At 42.9% G+C, this 26,948-nt stretch overlaps 1 protein-coding gene across 2 annotated transcripts in view; it reads left to right on the top strand.

Annotated features, from left to right (window-relative positions):
* The first annotated feature begins 5,442 nt into the window (after window positions 1-5,442).
* The window catches only part of syt16 (synaptotagmin XVI), an 89,738-nt gene continuing 68,232 nt past the window's right edge, over window positions 5,443-26,948 (top strand). For both annotated transcript variants that reach the window (XM_028821970.2, XM_028821971.2), the window contains exon 1: window positions 5,443-5,590. In XM_028821970.2, coding sequence (XP_028677803.1) covers window positions 5,578-5,590 — 13 coding nt within the window. In that variant the 5' untranslated portion in view covers window positions 5,443-5,577. The remainder of the gene's footprint in view (window positions 5,591-26,948) is intronic.

A 26,948-nucleotide genomic window follows, 5' to 3' on the forward strand; every position in this document is an offset into this window, starting at 1 on the left:
ATAAGCAACGCGTTAGTTTTAGTGGATTACTTGTGACTGTATATTGTGTGCTTTAACGCAAATGTAGCACACTAGTGGATTACTTGAATCTTTGGTATGAGAAATAGTGTTTGGTGCATATTTTACATAAGATAATCTTAATGTGTTATATTTGCATCCGCTCTGAGGAAACGGGTTTACTGGTGAAACGGTAGGAATTGTTTATTAGCAGGTTGGTTTCTTTTCCTAAAGGGATTGGTTTAAAAGAAAGACGCAAACGGAAAAAAGCGGAAGGGGGTACGAGGGCGATGTGTGTTTTTTTTTGTTTCCCCCAGCGCCAGATTCAGAGTAAATGTATAAAGACTGTAACAGCAAGAATAACAATAAAGAGTGATTAAGGGCAATGACAGCATATATAGGACTTCAGAGGGACGCGGTGAGTTTCACTGTTCTAGAGACGGATTTGTGATTTAGCGTGTTTGGTGCGAGCTAACGGGAATCTCTTTGAAGTGGCGGCCGACATGTTCAGTTAGAGTCCAAAAGAAGAACTTCTTAAACAGACTTGGAATGTGCACGTCTGGGCAGCAGGTATTTCTGAATTTAAAGTACTGCTTAAGAAGAATAAAGTTACTAAGGTAGATAGATACTTCATTAATCCCAAGGGGAAATTCACATACTCCAGCAGCAGCATACTAATAAAGAAAATATTAAAGAGTGATAAAAATGCAGGTATAACAGACAATAACTTGTATAATGTTAACGTTTACTCCCCCGGGTGGTATTGAAGAGTCGCATAGTTTGGGGGAGGAACGATCTCCTCAGTCTGTCAGTGGAGCAGGACATTGACAGCAGTCTGTCGCTGAAGCTGCTCCTCTGTCTGGAGATGACACTGTTCAGTGGATTCACATGATTGACAGGAGCCTGCTGAGCGCCTGTCGCTCTGCCACGGATGTCAAACTGTCTAGCTCCATGCCTACAATAGAGCCTGCCTTCCTCACCAGTTTGTCCAGGCGTGAGGTGTCCCTCTTCTTTATGCTGCCTCCCCAGCACACCACCGCGTAGAAGAGGGCGCTCGCCACAACTGTCTGATAGAACATCTGCAGCATCTTATTGCAGATGTTGAAGGACACCAGCCTTCTAAGGAACTATAACCGGCTCTGTCCTTTCTTACATAGAGCATCAGTATTGGCAGTCCAGTTCAATTTATCATCCAGCTGCACTCTCAGGTATTTATAGGTCTGTACCCTCTGCACAAAGTCGCCTCTGATGATCACGGGGTCCATGAGGGGTCTGGGCCTCCTAAAATCCACCACCAGCTCCTTGGTTTTGCTGGTGTTCAGGTGTAGGTGGTTTGAGTCGCACCATTTAACAAAGTCCTTGATTAGGTCCCTATACTCCTCCTCCTGCCCACTCCTGACGCAGCCCACGATAGCAGTGTCGTCAGCGAACTTTTGCACGTGGCAGGAGTCCGAGTTGTATTGTAAATCCGATGTATATAGGCTGAACAGGACCGGAGAAAGTACAGTCCCCTGTGGCGCTCCTGTGTTGCTGACCACAATGTCAGACCTGCAGTTCCCGAGACGCACATACTGAGGTCTGTCTGTAAGATAGTTCTTCTTGCATAAGAGCAAAGGTGAGTGGAAAACTCAAATATTTACTAAATAGTTTGAGTGAAGGCAAAAATCGAGAATGTTGAATTAATGTGTAATCAAGCAATGTAAGAAAACTGTAATAATATGTAAAAATAAAATTTTATATTAAAAATAATATGCAATAAGCAAGTTGCATACAACGCTTAATGAATACAACTAGTGACTGTATGGCTGTCTGCAGCCAGTTCACCCAGAACACCTACTCTCTTAAAAATCCTGGTTCTCTAATGGCACTTTCTGATTCTTACTGGGTTGTGTGGTTCCTCATAGTGCCCTTGCTTGACCAAGCACACTGTCATTCTCGGCACTTTACTTATAAAGATGGTTCTTTGTGCTTTTAAAAACTTATTAATGTATAGGGAAAAAATCTGTAATGTGTGGTAGGCCACCTAGCAAGACAATAACATTAAGAAAACCATGGGTTTAGCCTGTGTTATTGTATGCAGCAAGAGCCCCTTTAAAGTCCTGTGTCATTTGGTGTTTCACAAATCTGTTCCCATTTATTCGTGATTGCTTATGAAGCCTGTTAAGTATCCAAATTAATAAAAGATCTTTATGGAAATTTGAAGTTGATGGATCTTTTGGGGACCAAAGACGGTTCCCCTTATGGCATCTCTCTGAAGAACCGCACCTTTATTTTTAAGAGTGACTTGGCATGTGAGGGGAATGCGAGGAGTCAAACTCCGATCTGTGAAGTTCCAAGGCCACCACACTACTGTGCCACCCTACACTCTTAAAAATGACAACTCTAAAATGACACTAAAATGACTGGGTTATATAGTTCCTTGTAGAACTATTGCTTGACAAAGTGCCATTCATTCTAAGGAAAGGTTCTTTGCATTTGAAAAAGGTGCAGTATGGGGACTAAACAGATTTGTTAATGTATTGTAGGGCTTCTTCTATTGTATGAGGAAGTCGGGAGTGGCAGAGAAGTATGTAAGAGTTGTACAGGATATGTACAAGGGAAGTGTGACTGTGGTGAGGTCTGTGGTAGGAGTGACGGATGCATTCAAGGTGGAGTGGATTACATCAGGGATCAGCTCTGAGCCTTTTATTTGCAATGGTGATGGACAGGTTGACAGATGAGATTAGACAGGATTCCCCATGGACTATGTGTGCTGATGACATTGTGATCTGTAGCGATAGTAGGGAGCAGGTTGAGGAGACCCTGGAGCAGTGGAGATATGCTCTAAAGAGGAGAGGAATGAAGGTCAGTAAGAACAAGACAGAATACATGTGTGTAAATGAGAGGGAGGTCAGTGGAAGGGTGAGGATGCAAGGAGTAGAGTTGGTGAAGGTGGATGAGTTTAAATACTTGGGATCAACACTACAGAGTAATGGAGATTATGGAAGAGAGGTGAAAAAGAGAGTGCAGGCAGGGTGGAATGGGTGGAGAAGAGTGTCAGGAGTGATTTGTGACAGACGAGTATCAGCAAGAGTGAAAGGGAAGGTCTACAGGACAGTAGTGAGACCAGCTATGTTATATGGGTTGGAGACGGTGGCACTGACCAGAAAACAGGAGACAGAGCTGGAGGTGGCAGAGTTAAAGATGCTAAGATTTGCACTGGGTGTGACGAGGATGGACAGGATTAGAAATGAGTACATTAGAGGGTCAGCTCAAGTTGGACGGTTTGGAGATAAAGTCAGAGAGGCGAGATTGCGTTGGTTTGGACATGTGCAGAGGAGAGATGCTGGGTATATTGGGAGAAGGCTGTTAAGGAGAGCTGCCTGGGAAGAGGAAAAGAGGAAGGCCTAAGTGAAGGTTTATGGATGTGGTGAGAGAGGACATGCAGGTGATGGGTGTGACAGAACAAGATGCAGAGGACAGAAAGATATGGAAGAAGATGATCCGCTGTGGCAACCCCTAATGGGAGCAGCCGAAAGAAAAAGATTGTAGGGCTTCTAGCAGAATACTAATAGATCAAGGAAACCTGTTTTTAGTCTGCATAAGATCATTCTGGATCCTTCAGATGAATAGGTCTTTTCAGAACCAAAAATGTTTTCTCTATAGTATCACTTGGAAGAACCCTTCTGCCACCTTCATTTTTAGAGCGCGCAGGGTAACCAGATTCTTGGTGCTGTAGCGACTGGGCACGAGGAAATGTAATGTGGCTGACAATAGTCGGGGTACTGGAGCACACCTCGTTGATGTACAGAGACGACACGATTAACGCAGGAAACAGGAATACTCAAGAACTGAGTAACAAAACATGTCGGCCGTTATAAGGGAAAGTCTGTAAACGATATGGAGCTAACAGAGCCGATTTTTGAACCAGGTTTGGCAGAAAGTGAAGCACAGCGATCGACTTTCTGTCATTAAATCTCAACGTTCCCCATCCTTCAAAGTAATGGGGTTTTGAAACGAAATGTAATTTAACACAATTATGAATCGATATTAATAGCAAGGTAATACGAACCCACTCATCCCTGTTAAACGCGGTGTTTCTTGTGAAATCTGAAACCCACGTCTCTGCTGGAATTTGCAATATAAAACGTGCCCCAAGTGGTGTGTGGCAGCTCACTTACAAGACTGTGCAATCTCACGAGCGCTTGCCTGTCAGCCCCCCCAGGGAGACACCTTGTTGTGACGGCGTTCGGCGGCCCCTCCCGCTGCTGTCCAAGCGCCTTTTGTTTTTGTGATCTCATTATACAATATTCTGCTGCATCTCAGGCGCCTTTCTTGTCATCTCATCCGAGTCTCGGAATAATGCTCTGCAGTAATTTCTCAGGCCGCAGGAATTTAACTAATTTGACAGATTAAGTAGGCTATAGTCTACGAGTGACACGGCGGCGCAGTGTTTGGCGTCGTTTTACGGCTTCTGGGAGTTTACTTGAAATCCCGGGTAGTTGTGTCAGCTGTTCAGTTTCACCGTAGACCTGCGTTTTTAGTTACCTGGTACCTGGTGACTCCAAGTGTGTGTAGGTATACGTGCGCGGTTGCGTGGCCCCTGTGACAGACGATTCGGCCCAGTGTTCAGAATTCAATTCTGCTTGCCATTCGACGTTTGCAGGAAAGCCTCCTCGCATTCCAGTAATGCGGTGGGGCAGTGATGGTTCGATCGAATCGATCGCAGATTTAACAAAAAATCAAAACTAAAAATACAGTATAACATCAATTATTTTCATTCGCTGAAAGACACTCTTTGAAACAAGGAAAAGCTCCCTGCGTTAAAATAAGATCGCAATCCAGAATGAAACGGAGACAGAAACTAAGAGATCGAGGCTTTGCCGATTCAAACGTTTCCGCGTGCCCCGTCCGTTCTTTTAATTTATTCAATGAGGAATGCGGACACATTTTTAACAAAACGATGGAACACCGTCTACCTTTTATATTCCTTATACTGCCTTTTCTAATGGGCTTTCAAACATTTCACAAATGAGTCCATAAAGCACTAAAGTCAATTTGCCAATAGCCATTTTCTGCGCCAATCTATTGCACACATCCACCATGCCGATTAAGGTATAAGTAAACACATCTATGCAGTTTTGACGTCACTTTGCTTCTAGTGAGCGATGCATTGATTTCTGCTGATCAATTCAAATATATTAAACCACGCACGGATTCAAGATATCTGTTTCGATCTATTTGATATCTACCATCCAATGTCTGTTAACTGACCAGTATTAAATAATTAGTCGCTTTTTTGCCCTGAGACGCATGTAAGAGCCCCTTGGTACTGCGCTTCTCCTCGCTGTTCCTGAGCACGGTTGAATTTTGCTATCCCGACGACGTGAGGAGAGGGGCACCCAGCCTAGGTAGCTGACAGATAGGATCGGTGGCGGGGGTGGGGTGCCGGTGGTGGGGGGGAGCGGATGGGAGGAGTTGGAGGGGAGTGGTGGTGGTGGTGGTGGTGGCGGCAGCGGCGGCCGAGAGCTGCCTGCGGTCTCCTAATCTGCTCTCTTCCTTTCCTGATCTTTTCCCCGGGCTGGTCCATGTGGAGCAAAGATGGCTTCAGACAGTAAGTACTCGGTGCATGAGTCCAAACCGATCGCGTATGTTCGCATGGCGGCAGGGTGCCGCTGATACTGACGCTCTTGTTTCTCCCTGTGTCGGTCTGGAGCCGCACTGTGCTGCAGACTTCGGGGAGGGCGCGCGCGTGCGGGTGCTCGCGGAGTACCGCTACGGTTTATGATGAGACGGCAGAACGAGTTACGAGCCTGCAAACCGCTGACGGGAGGCTGAAAGGAAACGGGGAAAGCCAGCGGTTCTGGTGCTGGTGTGTGCCAGTGAAGCGTTACGTAATACAGAAGAGAACTTTCAAAGGAAGACTGCAGCAAAACACCTGCACACTCCAGAATTAGAATCTCTGAGGCCAATTATTGCAAAAAGTCGCCGAGGAAGACCAGGACCGTACAGGTCAGCCATAATGATACGCATTGGGCATATCGGGGTCTCATCGTGTAGTCAGCGGGCGGTTCGGGGGCGCAGCGCTTGGATTTATGTTTGACTGTCGGCAGCGTGTTGTTTGCGACCATTTCTCGGCACATTGTAAATAGAAGTAATTTAACAGTTTTGGTTAAATGCCCGCAATAATTACACTTTTATATTCTTTTGACAAGTCTTTTGTGTAAATCATGGCATCAGGTCCTCTTCACGTTTGGAAAATCTTTGAAATAGCAGGACTGGGAGGTTTTTGAAGAAAAATCTACAATTGATATCAGACGAGCATGTCCATGTTTTCCTATGATGGCATCTTCCCAGACTTAGGATTTCCGTGGGTGTGTGTTAGTTTAGGTTAACTTGTCTCACTCCCTGAGGTACAATTAAATACTTGATTGCCCAGCATCCATCCATCCATGTACCCTCACTGAGCACACATTCTTAAGGAACACTATACTAATAACGAGTAGGGCCTACTTTTGCTCTCAGAACAGCCTCATTTCTTCATTGCATGGATTCCACAAGATTTTGGAAACAATTCTTTGAGATATCTGTCCATGTCGACATGATCGGATCATGCAATTTATGCATATTTTTCATGTGCACGTTCATGTTGTGAAGCTCCAGTTCCATCACATCCTAAAGGTGTTGTATTGGAATCAGATCTGATGACTAGGAAGGCCATTGAAGAACTCTGAACTCATTGTCATGTTCATGAAACCAGTTTGAGATGACTTGCTTTGTGTCATGTTGCATTATCATGCTGGAAGTAGCCATTAGAAGATGAGTAAATTGTGGCCATGAAGAGTTGTACATGGTCAGCACATTCAAGCAATGATTAATTGGTATTGACGGGCACAAAGCGTGCCAAGAAAACTTTCCTTACATCACCACCACCACCACCGACCGCAGCCTGGACTGTTGAGACAAGGCATGTTGGATGCAAGGCTTCATGCTGTTGGTGACAAATTCTAATCCTATTATCTGTGTGACTCAGCAGAAACTGAGATTCATCAGACCAGTCCGTGTTTTTTCCAGTCACCAGATGTCCAGTTTTGGTGAGCCTGTGCCCAATGCAGCCTTAGTGTTCTGTTCTTGACTGGCAGGAGTGGAACCTGATGTGGTCTTTGGCCACTGAAGCCCATCTGCCTCAATGTTCAACATGTTGTGCATTCTGAGTTGCTTTTCTGCTCACCACAGTTGAACACAATGGTTCTCTGAGTTACCATAACCTTTCTGTCAGCTTGAACCATACTGGCCATTCTCCTCTGATGCCTCTCATTAACAAAGCATTTCCGTCCACTTTACTGCCTCTCACTGGATGATTTTTGTTTTTTACACCATTATGAGTAAATTATCAAGACTGCTGTGTGTAAAAATCTCAGGAAATCAGGAGTAACAGAAATACTCCGAGAAGCCCATCTGGCATCAACAATCATGGCACAATTCCTGAAATTGCATTTTTTCCCCATTCTGGTATATGAAGTGAACATTAACTGAGGCTCCTGTCATGTATCTGTATGGTTTTATGCATAGTGCTCCTGGCATGTGATTGGCTGGTTAGGTAATTGCAGGTGATCTTAATAATTTGCTCAGTAAGTGTGTATTCTACCCATTATAGTGCCACCCCATGCCTGTTCTGTCGGGACTGGACCTAAGGCAGGAAACAGTCTTGGATGGGATTCTAGTTATGACATCCACACTGTCTAATATCGAGTCATAGAAATTCCAGTCGACCTTTTGACATGCCTTTTGGGGATGGAAAATGCACACAGACTCAGGTAGGAAATGTCCGCCCTCCTCAACACATAGTGACTGGGCTGGAATTCAAACTCAGGGTCTTGGAGTTGTGAGCCCAGCAGCAATACTAACCACTGTAGTAATAACAGGTAGGAGCGTCAGCAGGCCTCTAACACGTACAGTGGATTCAGACAGCATTGAGACCCCTTCACTTTCGGCATACTTTATTGTGTTTAAGATTCAATTTCAAATGGATATATTTGCCATTTTTACCCATCAATCATTACTTAACAACCCATAATGATGAAGCGAAGACATGTTTTGAGAAAGGTCTTCAAATTTACTAAAACTGAAATACAGTATCTCATTCTTTTATGTATTCAGACCCAAAATTCAGTACTTAGCAGAAGACCTTTTAGCAACAAGTACACATTTGACTCTTCCTGGGTAAATCCCTACAAGTTTTGCTCACCTGAATTTGGCCAGTTTATCCTGTTCTTCCTGGCAGATCCTTTGAAACTCCATTAGATTGGATGGGACGTGTCTGTAAACTGCCATCTTCAGGTCTCTCCATAGTTGTTCTATGGGGTTTAAGTTGGTTGGGCCACTCAAGGGCACTCAGAAAAGTGTCTTGAAGCCCCTCCAGCATTGTCTTTGCTGTATGTTTGGGGTCATTGTTAAGCTGAAAGGTGAGCAGTCACTGCAAGGACTTCTCAGTATTTGGCTGAATTCCTCCTTCCCCCAATTCTGACCAGACTCTTTGGTTGGCCCACTCTAAGAAAACCCCTGGTAGCTCCAAACCTCTTCCATTTCACAGTTATTGAGGTAACTTTGCTCATGGGAAAACTCAAAGCTCTAGAAATGGTTTTATCCCCTTGCTGTACTCTATGTCTCACCACAATTTGATCACAAAGGTCTACAGAAAGTTTCTTGGACTTCATGGCTTGGTTTTGGTCCTGACATGCAGTGTGAAATGTGGAAACTTCCATTGTAAATGATTTCCAGTCAATTTAGTTGACCACTGGTGGACTCCATTCAAGTTCTAGATACATCTCAAGGGAAGTTAAGCAAACTGGATGTACCTCCACAATATGGGGGTGTCACAGCCAAGCGTCTGAATTATTATTGTATAGTTCTTGATTTTTAAGAAATTTGCAGACCGTCTTGTTGTTATTATGGGTTCTTGAGTGTAGACTGCTGAACAAAAATGCCAACATATCCCATATAAAATGAAATCTATAATACTATAAAGTATGCTAAAGTATGTGGCCTCTGCATCGGTCTGTCATGGTGAAAAAGGAGCTGAACCGTAAGGCAAAGCTCTCAATTTACCAGTCGACCTATGTTCCTACCCTCACCTATGGTCATGAGCTGTGGGTAGTGACCGAAAGAACGAGATCACAAATACAAGCGGCTGAAATGAGTTTCCTCCGCAGGGTGTCTGGGCTTTCCCTTAAAGATAGGGTGAGAAGCTCAGTCATCCGGGAGGGGCTCGGAGTAGAGCCACTGCTCCTCCGCATCGAGAGGAGTCAGATGAGGTGGCTCGGGCATCTGATCAGGATGCCTCCTGGACGCCTCCCTGGTGAGGTGTTCCGGGCACGTCCAACCGGGAGGAGGCCCCGGGGAAGACCCAGGACACGCTGGAGGGACTATGTCTCCCGGCTGGCCTGGGAACGCCTCGGGATTCTCCCGGAAGAGCTAGAAGAAGTGGCCGGGGAGAGGGAAGTCTGGGTATCTCTGATCAAGCTGCTGCCCCCGCGACCCGACTTCGGATAAGCGGAAGAGGATGGATGGATGGATGGATATAAAGTATGCAGAAAGTCAAGGGGTCTGAAAACTTTCTGAATCCACTGCCCAGAAGATAAAGGTTAATGTATGTCAAGGAGGTTATCAAGAGGGTGGCGTCAGTCCTTTAACCCCTCATGTGTGAACGTTTATGTTCCCATACCAGTCATCTGAAAAATGGAGAACAGCAAGTGTGTTTTTGGGGTGTCTGAGGTCCTGGACTAGGTTGCTTGTCTTCTTGAGACCAGCTTCTGTAAAAATGTGCCTCAGACTCTCTGTATGATGCGCTTTAATGCTGTTAGCAAGTTTTTATGTTTTAGTTTTAGATGCTTTATTGAGAACTGGTTTACAAGATATAAGTGCTAAAAAAAACTCATAAGAACAAAACAGAAGCATCATATCTGGGGGCTTAACCTCAAATGCTGGTGGGTTACCGTGGCTAAAGGTGTTTGCTCCCTTCATAAATATCATGCTTAAAACAATTTTTTAATGTAAAAGTGAATTCTCATTTAATTGAATGACTTGTTTCAGCTATCAGTTTGCAATATCCTATGAACTTAGGAAGCCGGACTTTTCATGTTGTACATGTTACAAAACTGGAGTCGAAGTAAAGTTGACTTTTCTTTTTATTTTGTTTCATTTTAATTCACCTCCTCAAGGAGATTCAGGAAATGTATGGTTTGAATTTAAACTCACTTGATGAAGTGAACTCCATTTGAGCTCACCTGCCAACTTATTAGGAGTCTGTGTTCTTAAATACGCGCCCATCCTTTGTGTAGCCCATGCTGTGCAGTGCAGTACAGGATTCGTATGAGGCACAGAGCCTGCCCAGGTAGTGCTGGGTGCCAGTCCATCAAAGTGCACACACACTTGTGCCCATCTACACCAGGCTGACTTAGAGTCTGCCAGTATTTAGGATTTTGAACTAAAATTGGAGTAACGGAGGATAATCCACTTTGGCACAGGAAGAACATGCAACATCCATACTGGCAGTGACTGAGCAAAAGATTTGTTATTTCTTTGACTGATGTCTTTAGCCAAGGCAACAAACAACATTTGTGATACAATTGGCTGCATTTCTTTGTCTAGGTGGAGCAAAGGCAGGTGTCACTCACAGGATTTGAACCCACAGCCTCAGGGCATGAGGGCCACAGTGAACCCTCAAAGCTGTACAGATATGAAATGACATGCAAGCTACATATCTTGACGGGCACTTATGGCATACTAAATACATTCACTGGCTAAACAAAACATGCCATTTACCAGTGTTGAGAAGCCCAAGGGTGGCACAGGAGGTAGTGTTGGCATCCTGGGCTACACCTTTGAGTTTCCCGTCTCCCATTTCACTTCCCGATTGCCTGCGTTGTGACCCCCCGAGCCAAGCCAAGCTCCTGGGCCCCCTCAGGTGTCTGAGCCGGTCTCTTTACTCCTTTGTATTCTTTAATTAAATTTTTGATGGCCCAGGGGTTTAAAGGCTTGAAAGAGTTTCCTATTAAGATAAGGCCCCGGCTCCATATCTCCGAGCAAGCTGTTCATAAGGGTTTCTTTATTTCAGATAGAAATGTTTTCCTGTGATAATCATATATTGTTTGTCTTTTATTTATTTTTATTTTACTAAAGAAATGGCATTAGCTGTAGGCTTAGCAAATCCTCATCAGTAGAAACCTGTTCTGAGGCTTATGGGAATGGAATGCTTGGTAAGAAATGTCAGTATGTTGGGGGAAGTTTCAGTAGGGGCTGCCCTGAAGCCCACCTTGCCTGCAGTTTGTCTATGCTCATTCATCTCTATCCCACTTGTCACTTCGGCGTCACCATACATCTTCTATAGAGTCTGAGTTCACTAACAGCAAGAGGTCCAGCTTTGTGTTCCCCAAGGGTCTGTGCGTCTTCCTATCCTTTAGTGTCGTGTTTCTCAACCACTGAGCTGCCGCCATTGGGTTGCCAGTTGCTATTGTTTGTATTGGTAGTAGGTCTGATGATCATGCTGTAATCATAAAGGGGGGACTCAAACAAAACCCCTACTACTCAATTTGCTAGTTGAACCCCCCTACTTTGTTGGTTGCAACAATACTTATATCCGAAAAAATGTGCTGCTACACCAAAAAAGGTTGAGAAACACTGCTTTAGTGCGTGTTTTAATAAACAACTGCATTATGGCTGATGGTTTGCAGGTCACATTCAATGATTTTGGGAAAGCACAAATCAAATACAATGGAGTACATTAGCATGGTGAGTGGTATGAACACAAGCAGTGTGCTTATACAGTAGTACAGAGTACATGTTGGAAGGAAGGGGACCTGATTTACTGTTCACTTTCACTGCAGTAAAGCTATACCATACAGTTACATTTTTTTTCTATGCAGTTTTTCTGCACACCTTTTTATTGTTGTTTTGTTAAATCCTTTATCCCTTACAGGCCAAGGGCAGGCGTATTGTTAAGTTGACTGGCTCAGTGTAAGTGTGTGAGGGTGCTGTGTGATGAACACCTTCTGGTCCTGACTTGGTTCTTCTTTAGTGCCTGTGACAGCTATGGTCCTCCAGAACGTGCCCCGGAAGACGTGGATTCAGAAAATGGAGGCGTTTTTGAGTTGTCTTTCATCTGGCAGATTAATTCTGCATGAGATTTTATCAACTGAATATATGTTTTGTCTGCGGTGGGTTGGCACCCTGCCCGGGATTGGTTCCTGCCTTGTGCCCTGTGTTGGCTGGGATTGGCTCCAGCAGACCCCCGTGACCCTGTGTTCGGATTCAGCGGGTTGGAAAATGGATGGATTTATGGATGGATATACGTTTTGTTGCAGCACCCCAAACCCCAGACACAGCTTCACAGGCACAAGTCCAGGCACAAATACAAGATTGATTTCTAATAATTACTTTTACAAAGGTGTCTTAATAATCACAATCACACCCAAATTCAACACTCCTCAAGGACTCAGCGTGGCTTCTTTTATCTGTGACCTGGGGGAGTACTTCTGGTGCTAGGGCATGGCTCGTAGAAAGCAGGGCTAATAATTCCCTGCAGCAACCCCTGGTGGCCTCCATGGACACCAACAAGGAACTACAGTTGCCAGTATTCCTTATGGGTGTCTGTATGGGTAGCATTGCCCAGGGATGCTGCCCCCTAGCATGTAACTCTAACAGGTTGCCACCCCTCTCCTTCCGTCTTACTGGCCTCCCAGATGGGTAATAATCCAGCGTACCCACTACTGCATTGGCATATTCTGCCAAACTAGCTAAGGCAGGGAAAACCCTGCCACTCTTCCATTCTTCCTGCTCACTTGCCACCTGGGTACCCCGGAAAGGTAAGGGAAGGGAGTCCAAGAGTCCAACCAGGCAAGGGTACCAGTTTCTGCATGCCATCCATTAAACCATACTTTATTATGATTATTATTATTTAGTAGAAGCCTTTTTGACAGTGATTTAAAAAGAAAACAGTAATTGAGACAAAAATTGATAGTAGAGTAAAAGAAATAATTCTCAGCTGGTTGAAAAATGGGAAATGAAGTAAAAGTGAAGTTTGTTGATGATTGGGTTAGCACAACTGCAGATATCCAATAGGAGAGCAAGGAGATAAAAAATCCAAGTAGGCCCATGATGCTTTGTGTGAGGAGTCTGTTTTTGGCCTTCCTATTTCCATCCATCCATTATCCAACCCGCTATATCCTAACTACTGGGTCACGGGGGTCTGCTGGAGCCAATCCAACCAACACAAGGTGCAAGGCAGGAAACAAACCCTGGGCAGGGCGCCAGCCCACCGCAGGGCGCTCACACACACACACACACACACACACACACACACACACACACACACACACACTAGAGACAATTTAGAATCACCAATACACCTAACCTGCATGTCTTTGGACTGTGGGAGGAAACCTGGAGGAAACCCACGCAGACACGGGGAGAACATTTCTTTTTTTATTTTTGCATTGGTGGTATCTTAATTTCATCTGGTTTATTATTTTATTGTTGTTTTGATGACGCCATTTTGTTTTTTTGTATTGTTGCCACTGTTGTGTGATTTTTCTCTCTCCAACACATTGATGGCCACCGTGAAAATTGGTCAATTTCTTCGTGATGCCAATGTAAAATCAGGTTGCTACCTTAATTTTACTAATTAAATGCTTCGTTGAGAGATATTCCGATGTTTGCAGTTCTACATTTGTAAGTTATTTTTGAAAAAAATAAGCGTTACTGAAAATATGGCTAGTTAGAAAAAAGGAACTGAAAGTGAACTATTCTGACTTTTCATTCATATTTTTGACACCCACCTTCCTCTATATACACATGTTACCCACAAATATACTCACCCCGAAGATGGTTTACAACATAACTCGTAGGCGGTGTCTGTCTATAGATTGCCTACTCCAACTTAACTCATATTTAGCAAACAACGTGATAAATGGTCACAGCCATGTTAGTTAGGATTACTATGTCTGTCGCCTATCAGACACTGAGCTCACATGTCACTTTGTGAACATGCTGCCCCTATTTAAGATGGCGGCACACACCTACTTATTAACCACACATTGAATCAGCCTCATAAAAAAATTCAAGACAAAAAACTTGATTATGTTAAGATTAGGATTCCATTTAAATTATTTTTTCATTTTCTTGAGGTCTGTTATTTAATAATTATGTCTGGGTTTAGTTTTTCTTAGGCGTGTACAATCCCTTGTTTGTCACCATGTATTACTTTTGAAGTTGTTTTTATAATAGTTATTGTTTTTTTGTCTTCTACTGACACCAACTTTGTTTTTCTGCATGCTACTATTTTCAGCATTGGTTGCTACACGTTGTTATGGAGGGGCGCGATACTGATGCAGTGCCCACAATGGGATAAAAGCTTGGCACCGTGTACTTCCTGGTCGTCCAAGTGTGTGAATAACCTAAAGAATTCTGTGTGCGATCATTGTTGGTGTTTATTATTATGAGTTCTGAAGCCCCTTTTTCTGGCTTTAACTTTGAATTTTAGTTTAACCGTTAGGATTGATGAAAGATGAGACAGGTTCTTGTTCACCACAATGTTGGCTTTTATTTTTAATGTTTCTTCTCTTGATCACTTTCATTATTCAAATGTCTGCTCTTTTTATCTTCAAACATAATAAATTAGAGTATGAAGGGGTGAGAAAAAGAAGCTAGTGTTTGAACTCTGGTACTTTCTTTAATAATAGCTGTGGTTTGCATACTGCCATTTGGTTTGGTCAGCTCCTCTTGGTCCTTCGACTCCTGCCTTTTAATTAGACTTTGCTTCTGAATGCATCTTGTAATCCCTCCATCTCTATTTGGTGTCCTTCATGATTGGTAGATAATACTTTGAGCACTCACCCACCCTAAGTGTTCAGTACACTTTGTAAACAAGTGTGTTTTCAAGAAGTTTCTGAACATTGTACTTTCTGAGATTAACTTTGTTTGTATTTCTGAATATTAATAAAAATGATGAAATGAAATGGTAAGGTTACCAAGTGTTACTTTTTGTGTAGTCTGCAGTGTGTCTGAAGAAGATTGGCCCTTTTGGCATGAAGTTGGTATCCTCCTACCTACTGTGCTAGTTTTTTTTCCTTTTACCACTTGCTCTTGCTTTAACTTTCATAGATTTTTTTCTGTTGAAAGATCATTCCGTCATTTGTGAAATGTCACCAGAATTTATTCTAAATTCCATTGCTAATTCTCAGTCAGAATGTCCTCTCACTGAAAATCTAATAGCCAACTACTGGCTTACAGGTACTTATTTGGTTGGCTGAGGCCTTTATCTAAGGCAGCTTACAACATTTATGATACCATTGGTTGCATTTCTTTTGGTTTTCCAATGGGTCAAGTCATGTGCTCATGGTTACACGGTCTCAGTAGCAGGATTTGAACCCACAACCGCGGGGTTTGAAGTCCAAAACCTTAACCACTACACCACGCTGACAACCTAAGGGTTTGAAGTCCAAAGCCTTAACCAAAAGCCAAAGCCTTAGAATGTAGTTCAGAATGCTGCTGAGTGTGCGTCAGGTCATGGGAGGATTCTGAATAATTTAAAAAGTCAGGGGGTGGCTTGATGGTGTAGTAGTTACAACTATGGTCTCAGAATTCCAGGAGACTGGCTTTGAATCTTAACCTAGTCACTGTTTGCATGGAGTCTGCACATTCCCCCCATTTCTATGTTGGTTTTTCTTAGGGTACTCTGGTTTCCTTCTCAAATCTCAAAGATGCGTGTGTTAGGTTACAAATGAGCATGAGTGAGTGTAACCCATGATGGATTAATTTTGGACACAAATTAATGAGTACAAAAATATCCATGCAGAAGGATAGACTAAGGGATTTGTAAGGAAGATTTGTAAAGATTGGTTTTAATTGGGAGTCTCACAAGAGGTTTTCTGGAATAACTAAATATCTTCGTAAATGTGTGAGGACATGTAACAGACCGGAATTCTATGGGAGATTTCTGATGACATAAAGGAGGCGGATATTTCGAATTCTTAAAAGAGAACTCCCTAAAACCCCTGCTGTGATCCAAGGGACAGAGAGGCAAATTTTCAGTTAATTTTCCATTCAAATAATTCAAGTGGGACTGGCAGATGGACTATTACAATAAAGTGATGTTACTGGTGGTAACCATTCTGCTTTCTGAACACTTTTCGAAGTATCTAGTAGATGTTTGCATGCTGATGACAAAACTCACCTTTACATTTTCCTGTCATGTACCGTTTTATTGCTGTTTCTTATCTTTGTGATTACCCCTGCTATTTATAAGGACACATTTACAATGCAACAACTACGACTTGAACATTTGTGCTCTTGTTTCATTTGTGAATTGGACAGCCGTGCTAAAGATTCTCATTACATTAAAAAGTACCACTGCTCCATAAGGGCAGAAAAGTGTGGCACATAAACCACCTGTTGACAAAACCAAGGTATATTTTCTCTTCATATAAAACTTGGGCTGATTAATTTTTTTTTAAAGTGATGAACAATAAAGGTAAAGGATATCCGTATTTGAGATGATGTTTCCATGAATAACTGATGCCATGATTAAAGAAGCTATTTTTGTTGGTTCACAAATCAGGCACATCATCAGTGACAAGAGGTTTGAAGACCTGCTAGTGGTGCCTGAGGAAACCAAATGGAAAGCATTCAAGGATGTTGGTGAGAATTGTAGAGTACCAGACTACGTCCAGCTGGTTGACAACATGCTTCAACCATACAAAAACTAAGTGTAACACATTGCTAAAGACTCATTTTCTCCTCTGCTAATCTTGATGCAGCCAGTGACAGACATGAAGGGGTCCACCAGGACATTGCAAAGATGGAAAAGTGGCATCAGAGCAGGTAGAAGCCGTCAATTCTGGCTGACTATTGTGGGACACTGAAATGAGAAGCATCAGATGCTGAGCACAAAAGAAAATCAGCAGCAAAGCATTTTTAGCTCAATTGGGCTAATGCAGTGTGACAACATCATTAAGTGATTAAACACACTGACTGAGTTAGGAGTTTATGTCTAATGCCTGTAATAATTCATCGGTTGTGCCCTTGATACAGGTTGGCCATTAGTGGATGCAGTGGCCAGCAATAAACCCACAATGTTCAGGTTTCAGATCTGGGTAACCACAGGCTGAGGCAGGAGAGGCAAGTCCAAGGGTCACTACATGAAATGTGTTAACCTACAGAACAACGGTAAGTTGTTTCAAGTAAAGCAAGGTAACTTGAACCGTAAGTGCACTGCAGTAGCCACCCACAGCTTTACAGTAAAAGATGCAGTTCGTCCAAAAGGGGCATGATTAATGGAGAAAAATGCCAAACCAATGTGGATTTAAAGGGTAGTGGTGATGACATCAACACGTGAAGTCTACGCAGAAGAATCCAAAAGGCAGCTTGAGTCCATATTTCGAGTCTGTTTGCAGTACAGCTTTGTGGACGTCTGGAGTCTTGCATCATCGGAGGCAAGATAGGAAATGCCAGCACATCGTAGGGCACACTCCTACAGACTAGAGCCACTTCTGTCTCAGCACTCAATGTCTTTATAATGTGCAAGAAAACTGACAAGAAAATAAGGAGAATGTGCAGACTCTACATACGTGGTGATCAGACTCAGAATGAAACTCAAGTTCTTGGAGCTGTTAGGCAAGCAAGCATGTTGTCCACTGTGATGATCTGTGACCCAAGAAAACCCCCCACTAGTGGAAAATCAGAGAAAAGCGCAATTAATTTGGAATCTGGAGAACACTGCTTTCCACTACGAGGTGAGATGGCATTCCAGACCAAACTGTGACATTGAGATTCCACCATGTTTCAAGATAATATAGTAAGCCAGATGAAGGAGCTGAACTGAAAGTCCCCCCCTTCCCATTTGCTCTTTTTTGAATTTCTTTCCTGTTCTGTCAACTCTGCTAAAGTCAAGCCTTTTTACCAAGCGAGGCACCCATTGAGCCTCCAGGTAACTATTTTTGCATAGCAAAGTGAGTGCTGTTTCCTCTGCACTCTGAGTGAGATAATTCAGAACCATGAGCTCCAGCAGGGACTCTGCAGAGGATATCGGGACAATCGGTATGTAGTTTCCTGTTTGAGTTCCCCTTTTTCATCTTGACATTTTTTAATGTTTGTTTCATGACTACACTGGATTCACCCAGGGGACTGGTGGATTGAGTGAGCTGGTATGCGCTGAGGCGATTTCAGTAGCTGGGGCTTGAGGCTAAAGTATCACTCTAGGAGGATTTGAAAATCCCCTAAACATGAATATTGTGTATTCTCCTGGAGATTTCTTATCAGTGCCAATGCCTGCTTCTTTCACAGAGCAATTAGAAAGATCTCGCAGGCTGACCAGCACTTGGGCCGTACAAAGGCAAATAGCAGAGTTGTCCGTTCACAGTGTAGAGGCTGGCTTTTCTGTTTGGTCCACGGAAGTTCTCACTTTTCACCGCTTTCCACTATGCGTACCTGCTCTGTCTGGAAGATCACTAGGCTGATGAGGCTGACTTCTTCTGGTCCTTTTTTCTGCACTCAAACTGTGAAGTTAGGATTAATCAGACATATGTAATTTAACAAAGACTTGGATTAGTGCTTCAACACATCAATCCACAAGGGAGCCTTTACTTTTTAGTGTGGCCATTAGTATTCTGCAATCTCCCTTTTTCTGAGCTGCAAGCATTCTGCACCTAACTGGCTAAGAGGAAGCTAATAGCGCGTATGTGATGAGAACAGACCGGGATGAGAAAATGAAAGTGACTATTTAACCTGAACAGGCCGAGGGTCTTGTGAGAGTGAGTATGAGGGGTAAACTGACTAAGGAGTGAGTGATGGCAAATATGTGATAGTGAGGGTGCAGCGTGAACAGGCTGAGGTGTGAGTTTGAGTGAATATGAGGGGAGAACTGACCAAGGAGCGAGTGACAGTGACTGTGTGATAGTGAGTATGTAGTGTGAAGAGGTTGAGGGGTGAGTGACAGTGAATATGTGACATGGAGAGGCTGACAAGCAGTTGACAGTGGGTATGTGATGTGAACAGACCAGTAGGCGTAAATGAAAGTGAATACATAACACAAACAGGCTGAGGAGCTACTAAGAGTAGGTATGACTAGCGAGTGAAAGTTGAATATATGATAGCATGTAGTGTGAACAGGTTGAGGGATGAGTGAGAGTGAATATGTGACATATACTGTAAAGACAGAGAGGCGAGTGACAGTGAACATGTAATGTTAAGGGTGTGTAGTACAGAGTATATCATGAGGGGTGAACAGGCTATATGCACACTCTCCTCCAGATTTCGCATCAGCCAGCTGCTTCACTTCGGACACTAATTTCAAAACAGACTAGCTTTGGCGTTTTTCAGCCAATCGCTTCAAGACGTGACCAGACTTATGCTGATTGTTCCAACCAGCTTCTGTTTTTACTTTGACCCCTGGGCTCATTAAGTGAACTGTTATTTGTCAGACTTTGTGTTTTTGGAAAAATATAGAAATTAGAAAACTAAGTTTGGTAAAAAAAAAACATTAAAATGTACTAAGTATTTACATGGGAATAATGTATTTTTTTTTCTTTTTAACAATATTTTCATCTTGACTTTCATTCTACTTTTCCAGGTGTTCTAATTGTTTAATTAATCCATTATTTTCTAATTAGTGGATTGGACGCTAAAATAGTTGTAGCCGTTCATGATTCAGTGTGGTTTGCCAGCGTGTCTGCTCTGCTCATTTTTAATTGTCATTATGAAGATACTGTACAATGAAGGGAGCAAACTGCACAGAGAAAGGGCAAAATATAATGAAATCAGCAAAAGAGAGTTAAGCATTTAAATCTATAGCAAAAATGGAAATATTTCTAAATGTCTCATAAAAGTAAAAATCATGCTGCTGTGCTTTTCTGAATGTACAATAAGAGAAGAAAAAAAATAGCAGCTAATTAAATGAGATCAATGTTTTCAGATATTGTCTTTGATTATAAATCTGGTTGGGACAAAAACCTGAAGCCTCAGTGGCTCCCCCAGGACCGACTTTGAGAATCCCTGTGTTAGTGAATACAGTGCATCCGGAAAGTATTCACAGCGCATCACTTTTTCCACATTTTGTTATGTTACAGCCTTATTCCAAAATGGATTAAATTCATTTTCTTCCTCAGAATTCTACACACAACACCCCATAATGACAACGTGAAAAAAGTTTACTTGAGGTTTTTGCAAATCTATTAAAAATACAAAAATTGAGAAATCACATGTACATAAGTATTCACAGCCTTTGCCATGAAGCTCAAAATTGAGCTCAGGAGCATCCTGTTTCCCCTGATCACCCTTGAGATGTTTCTGCAGCTTAATTGGAGTTCACCTGTGGTAAATTCAGTTGACTGGACATGATTTGAAAAGGCACACACCTGTCTATATAAGGTCCCACAGTTGACAGTTCATGTCAGAGCACAAACCAAGCATGAAGTCAAAGGAATTGTCTGTAGACCTCCGAGACAGGATTGTCTCGAGGCACAAATCTAGGGAAGGTTACAGAAAAATTTCTGCCACTTTGAAGGTCCCAATGAGCACAGTGGCCTCCATCATCCGTAAGTGGAAGAAGTTCGAAACCACCAGGACTCTTCCTAGAGCTGGCCGGCCACCTAAACTGAGCGATCGGGGGAGAAGGGCCTTAGTCAGGGAGGTGACCAAGAACCTGATGGTCACTCTGTCAGAGCTCCAGATGTCCTCTGTGGAGAGAGGAGAACCTTCCAGAAGGACAACCATCTCTGCAGCAATCCACCAATCAGGCCTGTATGGTAGAGTGGCCAGACGGAAGCCACTCCTTAGTAAAAGGCACATGGCAGCCCACCTGGAATTTGCCAAAAGGCACCTGAAGGACTCTCAGACCATGAGAAAGAAAATTCTCTGGTCTGATGAGACAAAGATTGAACTTTTTGGTGTGAATGCCAGGCGTCACATTTGGGGAAAACCTGGAACCATCCCTACAGTGAAGCATGGTGGTGGCAGCAGCATCATGCTGTGGGGATGTTTTTCAGCGGCAGAAACTGGGAGACTAGTCAGGATAAAGGGAAAGATGACTGCAGCAATGTACAGAGACATCCTGGATGAAAACCTGCTCCAGAGCGCTCTTGACCTCAGACTGGGGTGACAGTTCATCTTTCAGCAGGACAACGACCCTAAGCACACAGCCAAGGTATCAAAGGAGTGGCTTCAGGACAACTCTGTGAATGTCCTTGAGTGGCCCAGCCAGAGCCCAGACTTGAATCCAATTGAGCATCTCTGTTGTTCATCTGTTGAACATCTCTTAAAATGGCTGTGCACTGACGCTTCCCATCCAACCTGATGGAGTTTGAGAGGTGCTGCAAAGAGGAATGGGCGAAACTGGCCAAGGATAGGTGTGCCAAGCTTGTGGCATCATATTCAAAAAGACTTGAGGCTGTAATTGCTGCCAAAGGTGCATCGACAAAGTATTGAGCAAAGGCTGTGAATACTTCTGTACATGTGATTTCTCAGTTTTTTTATTTTTAATAAATTTGCAAAAACCTCAAGTAAACTTTTTTCACATTGTCATTATGGGGTGTTGTGTGTAGAATTCTGAGGGAAAAATGAATTTAATCCATTTTGGAATAAGGCTGTAACATAACAAAATTTGGAAAAAGTGATGCGCTGTGAATACTTTCCGGATGCACTGTATGTAGCGTGAACAGGCTGAAGAGAGTGTGACTGTGAATGCATGACCTGGAGAAGCTGAGAGGTTAATAATGGTGAATATTTCACGTGAACAGTGGTAGTGAATATGAGGGATGAACTGACCAAGAAACAATTGACAGTGAGTATGTAGTGTGAAGATGGTGAGGGGTGAGTGACAGTGAATATATGACATGGAGAGGCTGAGAAGCAGTTGATAGTGAGTATGTGATGTGAACAGACCAGTAGGCGTAAATGAAAGTGAATACAAAACACAAACAGGCCAAGGGGCTGGTGAGAGTGAATATGAGGGGTGAGCTGATTGTGGAGTGAGTGACAGTTTATATGTGATAGCGAGTGAGTGACAGTGAATATGTGACATGGAGAGGCTGAGAAGCAGTTGATAGTGAGTATTTAATGTGAACAGACCAGTAGGCGTAAATGAAAGTGAATACAAAACACAAACAGGCCAAGGGGCTGGTGAGAGTGAATATGAGGGGTGAGCTGATTGTGGAGTGAGTGACAGTTTATATGTGATAGCGAGTGAGTGACAGTGAATATGGGACATACACAGGCTGAGAGGCAGCTGACAGTGAGAATTCATTGTAAACAGACCAGTTTGGAGCAAATGAAAATGAATATTTTCATGCACAAGATGAGGGGCTAGTGAGAGTGAATATGAGGGGTGAATTAACCAAGGAACAAGTGACTTTAAATGTGATGTGAACACAGTGAGGGGTAAGTGCTAGTACATATGTAGTATGAGCAGGCTGAGGGATCACTGACCATGAGTAAGTGACATGCACAGGTTGAGAGACAAGTGACAGTAAATAAGAGGGGTGAACTGACTAAGGAGTGATGTTAGGTTAGGTTAGGAGCAAACGCTGATACAGCGCATTGCCGCACCCACCACATGACAAATCAACTCGGGATCCCTAGATTAGGAGCCAAGTGCAGCCATGTGATGAGTGACACCTCAGCACCACACTAGTTCAGATGGAGTGGAACAGTGTGAGTTTTTTTATGGTGGCTAGAGTGCCAATGCTGCCACCAACCCCCAGGATTTTCCCTGCAGGTTGGAGGGCCTACATGCAGGGCTGGATGCAGATTAACGTCACCCCCCAGGATGAAGCAATTGTAGGTTAAGGGCCTTGCTCAGGAGCCCAACGGAGTAGAGTCACTTCGGGTGTTTACGGGATTTGAACCGGCAACCTTCCGATTACCAGTGCACAGTGAATATGTGACGTGGACACAATCACAAGTTAGTGACAATGAATATGTGGCATGCACAGGCTACGTATTGAGTGACAGTTAATATTAAGTGTGATCAGAATGAGGATGAAGTGACCATGAATGAGTAGTAAGAACAGACTGAGGGCCCAGAGACACAAACTACATAATGTGAACAGGCCAAGGAGTAAGTGACAGAAAATGTGTGGGGTGGACAGGCTGAGGGGAGTGTGGCAGTGAAGATGTGCTGCTTTGACAGGACACATTACATGTCACCTTATTAGTTAACTGGAACTGAATGACCCACTTTCACGTTCTTCAGAGAGAAAGTAACAGGAAGCAGAGTACACTTCTGTGGATAAAATCTTTAACTAAAAGTCAAATTTACTAAAATGGAGAGGAGCCAAAGCCCAAACCGCAAGTTCATTCAGATCTTCATTTACATTTGTTCTCTTAGCAGATGCTTTTATCTAAAGCGGCTTACAAAAGGGGGTCCACATTATCTAGTAATAAGGAGTAGTGATGGGCAGGCAAGTCGTGTGCAGTTGGAACAAAGTGTTGTGCACCAGACCCCTTTAGACTGAACCGAGCCATGCTGAACAATACATTCTATTAGACAGTTAACGGAGACCAATATGCTATTGCCCATCTGAGTAACAGCCGCATCATACCAATGTCCCAGTAGAGGTTTCCTGTTTTGCATACTTCATGTACCACTTGCTTTCAGAGAAGACAGTTCTTCTATCATCTCTCCTAGTCAGCTGGGAGGAAGCTACCCTCTGTCTGCCAGGAAACCTCTCCTAACACAGGAAAGCCAAATCTCTTTTTAAAAGCTTTCATTGAACTTTGGAATAAAAACATGAAAGGAGACATGATGGCTTTCCAGCTGTGATGTGGCATGAGGCCTGTTTCCAGGCTCTCAGTCAGCCCGCTTATTAAAAGTAGAAGGGATGTTGGGATGGGTGACTGCTAAGTACTTGCATTCTGTACACAGAGTTTGATCTGGCAGATCCATGGAGGCCTGGGCTGTGCAGTTTAGTCAGAAAGTGTGTACTGCTTGCTTCCCATAGCTGCTTATTGTATCAGTTGAAAAACTGACTTTTGTGTTTCAGAACCTGTGGAAAAAATACAGTTTATCTGCCGTGAAGGAATTAATTAGTTTTAGGTTTGGGTACATGAAAATAGGTCATTTCATTGTTTTGTTGGCCAGTTGGAATGCGTCATGGAGTTCAGAATGGGTAAGCTTGCTTACAATGGCATGGGTTTACATTGTTGCGATTGTTTTATAAATGGCACTTCAACCTGCAGTGCATGCTTTCCTGTATGTGGTGTATATGCTATGCAGTTTGTGGTCTTTTTATGCAAAGGCTTTCCTTGGGCAACACCTTGTGGACCTTGAGCTTTACAGTTACACGTTTACTGTTCAGTAGGCCCATCATGATACTGAGTAGTAATCAAGGCACACAGGCCTCCACTTTTTGCAAAACACGTCTCAGTGTTGATTTGAATCCTGTAAGTGTTGTCTTGTGTGTGCTTTCATTTACATTATGCATTGGATGTTAACGTCATAGCAGCATCTCACTTGTAGACATACTGTATGTTATCGGGCTATCGTCACCTCGAAATTTAGTCACTCAAGTTTTCTTTCGACTAGTAATCCTGCAAAAACTCTTGGCAAATGACAACAAGATCAACTCTGACCAGACAGATCGGCCACAACACCATGTGTCGTCATCTTCATGACTTTGGGGCTCACTTACAAGCCGCAGAAATGAACGTGCTGCTAATCTTGTTTAATTTTCTGAGATAGAAAAGGCCATCCTGTGTCAACCTTTTTGTAGTCCCAAGGCCTTGTAAACCCTTTATCCCCCTTTGTGGCATCTACTTTGCGCAGGTCTTTGCAGAGGTCTCAGATGAAGTTTTTCTCTTGTACACTTTAGGACTTGAACATGATTGGGCTCTGGTTATTAGTAGGAGTAGTATTGTCATATGAACAAAGTATGTCTTTTATTCAACCTGCCAAAATAGGCTCCCCTCACTCCTCTTTTCTTCACCTCGTGTGGTAGAAATTTAACATCTTATCAAAGAAAGAAACATCCCCTAACAGGACAAATCAGTTACTAGGCAGGAGAAGAGCTGTTCATTGTATCTTTTAATTACTCCTCAGCAAAATGCCTTATAATGAGTATTCTTCAAAAGCAGTCTGTTACAGCATGGTCAGAATGGTCAGAGAAACAAAGAATAGAGGTTCATTTTAAAAACGGTTGAATTCACATGAAGTGTCAATCAATGCATACATTTTACTCTGGTTGGTTCATTGGTTTACACCCAAATGATTTATATAAAATAAAAGTCTTATATTCTGGTTCTTCTTATATACCTTTAAGTTGCGCCACCACCCTTGACATTTCTGTGCATATACCAATTGTCCATTCTCCTTTATAGCACATCTGCTGATTTCTTAGTCATCCTTCAATACATTTTGTATATTACGTCAACCTTTTTTCTGGTACATTCTTTATTTACTTAACCGTCTCAGTATTTTTCCTAAACCAACTCTTATATTCCAGTGTACATTTTGTTGTTCACTTGACCTTTATCCAGTTTCCTGGTGTGCCTGAACAGGTTTCTGACATTTATTAACCCTTTATGCTATTTCTTTAAGATGAATGCCGTGTTACCCTACAATTATTCTTCCACACTGGTTAGTGTCCATGTGGAGTCTGCATGTTCTCCCTGTATTTGCCTGGGGTTTCCTCCATGTAAAGCAGAATTTCTGAAAGCCGTGCCATCTAAACAAAAGCATCACAGTTATTGATAGAACTTCCCCAGGTCTTCTCCCACATCCATTGGTTGGTCACATGTGTCAAGATGGAGGACTCTGAACAGACCCAGCGTGTGTGAAGTCACCGTGAGATGGACTGGCACACTATCTTGGGTTTGTTCCTGCCATGTATTTAGAGATGGTGGGGCAGGCTCTGGTGGTCTGGGAAGTTTGAGAACATCTGTATGGGTCTTTATTTGGCAGCCAAATTGAATTTTGACTTAAAACTCTTTTCATTCCCATTTCTCACAGATGCATCAGTGTTTTAATAGTTTGTGGCCGATTTTGTCTCATATTCTTTAAATTAGTTTTCATAAATGCTGATAATATCATATAACCCTGCTTTATCTAGACCACAAAACCAGTCAGCTCTGGCTTGGCTCAGTAAAAAAGGACAAATTTGTGTGACTATGCAAAAATGAAAGGACTAAATACGCTTACTGCGACTCCTGTGAAGTAATTACTTGATGGGAAATGCAAATCCCTCTAGAAGATCTGACATCAGCCTCTTTTATTGAAATTATTCACATCGACAGTAGAAATGTTACATGGTTGGGTTTGGCTGCCTGTGTGCCAACGCAGCAGGAGCTCCAGGCGTATTGTGATTCCAGTGCCCTGTTATTTCAGATCCTGTCAGAATTGTTCATCTTGAAAATACGAGTACAACGCAAAATTGACAGCCGGCACCCTGTGGCTTTATTTCCTGCAAGTTTTTACCTTCTTAGATCTCTTAATCAACAATGTCAACAGCAGAGGCAGAACACTTATGTGTGTATAAATTATGAATTATGAGAAAGAGAGGTTGGTGAAACATGAGATACAGTAATCTTGATCATCAGAGTGATGTGGAAGTTGTGATTCTATAAGCACAAGACCTATAATGTGATGGGAGGCTGATCAGCCCGTACAGATATACTTAGTCCCATTCTGCTTGAAGAAAAGGAAAAAAGGATCAGGGCTAGCAAATCATTTGCTCCCTGTCCCATCACTGCATGTTCATAGCTGATTGCTTTTCACTAAAATATCAATTAGATTGTGCTTCAGATTCTGATGAATTTCTTATCCTGAGGTCAGTATGGTGGAGCAGTAGTTTGTCATATGGAGTTTGCATGCCCTGTCGGTGTTTGAATGCATTTTTATCCAGGTGTTCCGATTTTCTTTCTGGACACATACATGTGTGTGTTAGGTTAACTGGAGATGGAAATTGGCACATTATGGGTGTACTGTA

The sequence above is a fragment of the Erpetoichthys calabaricus genome, chromosome 16 (genome assembly GCF_900747795.2).
Source record: "Erpetoichthys calabaricus chromosome 16, fErpCal1.3, whole genome shotgun sequence".
NCBI classification, from domain to species: Eukaryota; Metazoa; Chordata; class Cladistia; order Polypteriformes; family Polypteridae; genus Erpetoichthys; species Erpetoichthys calabaricus.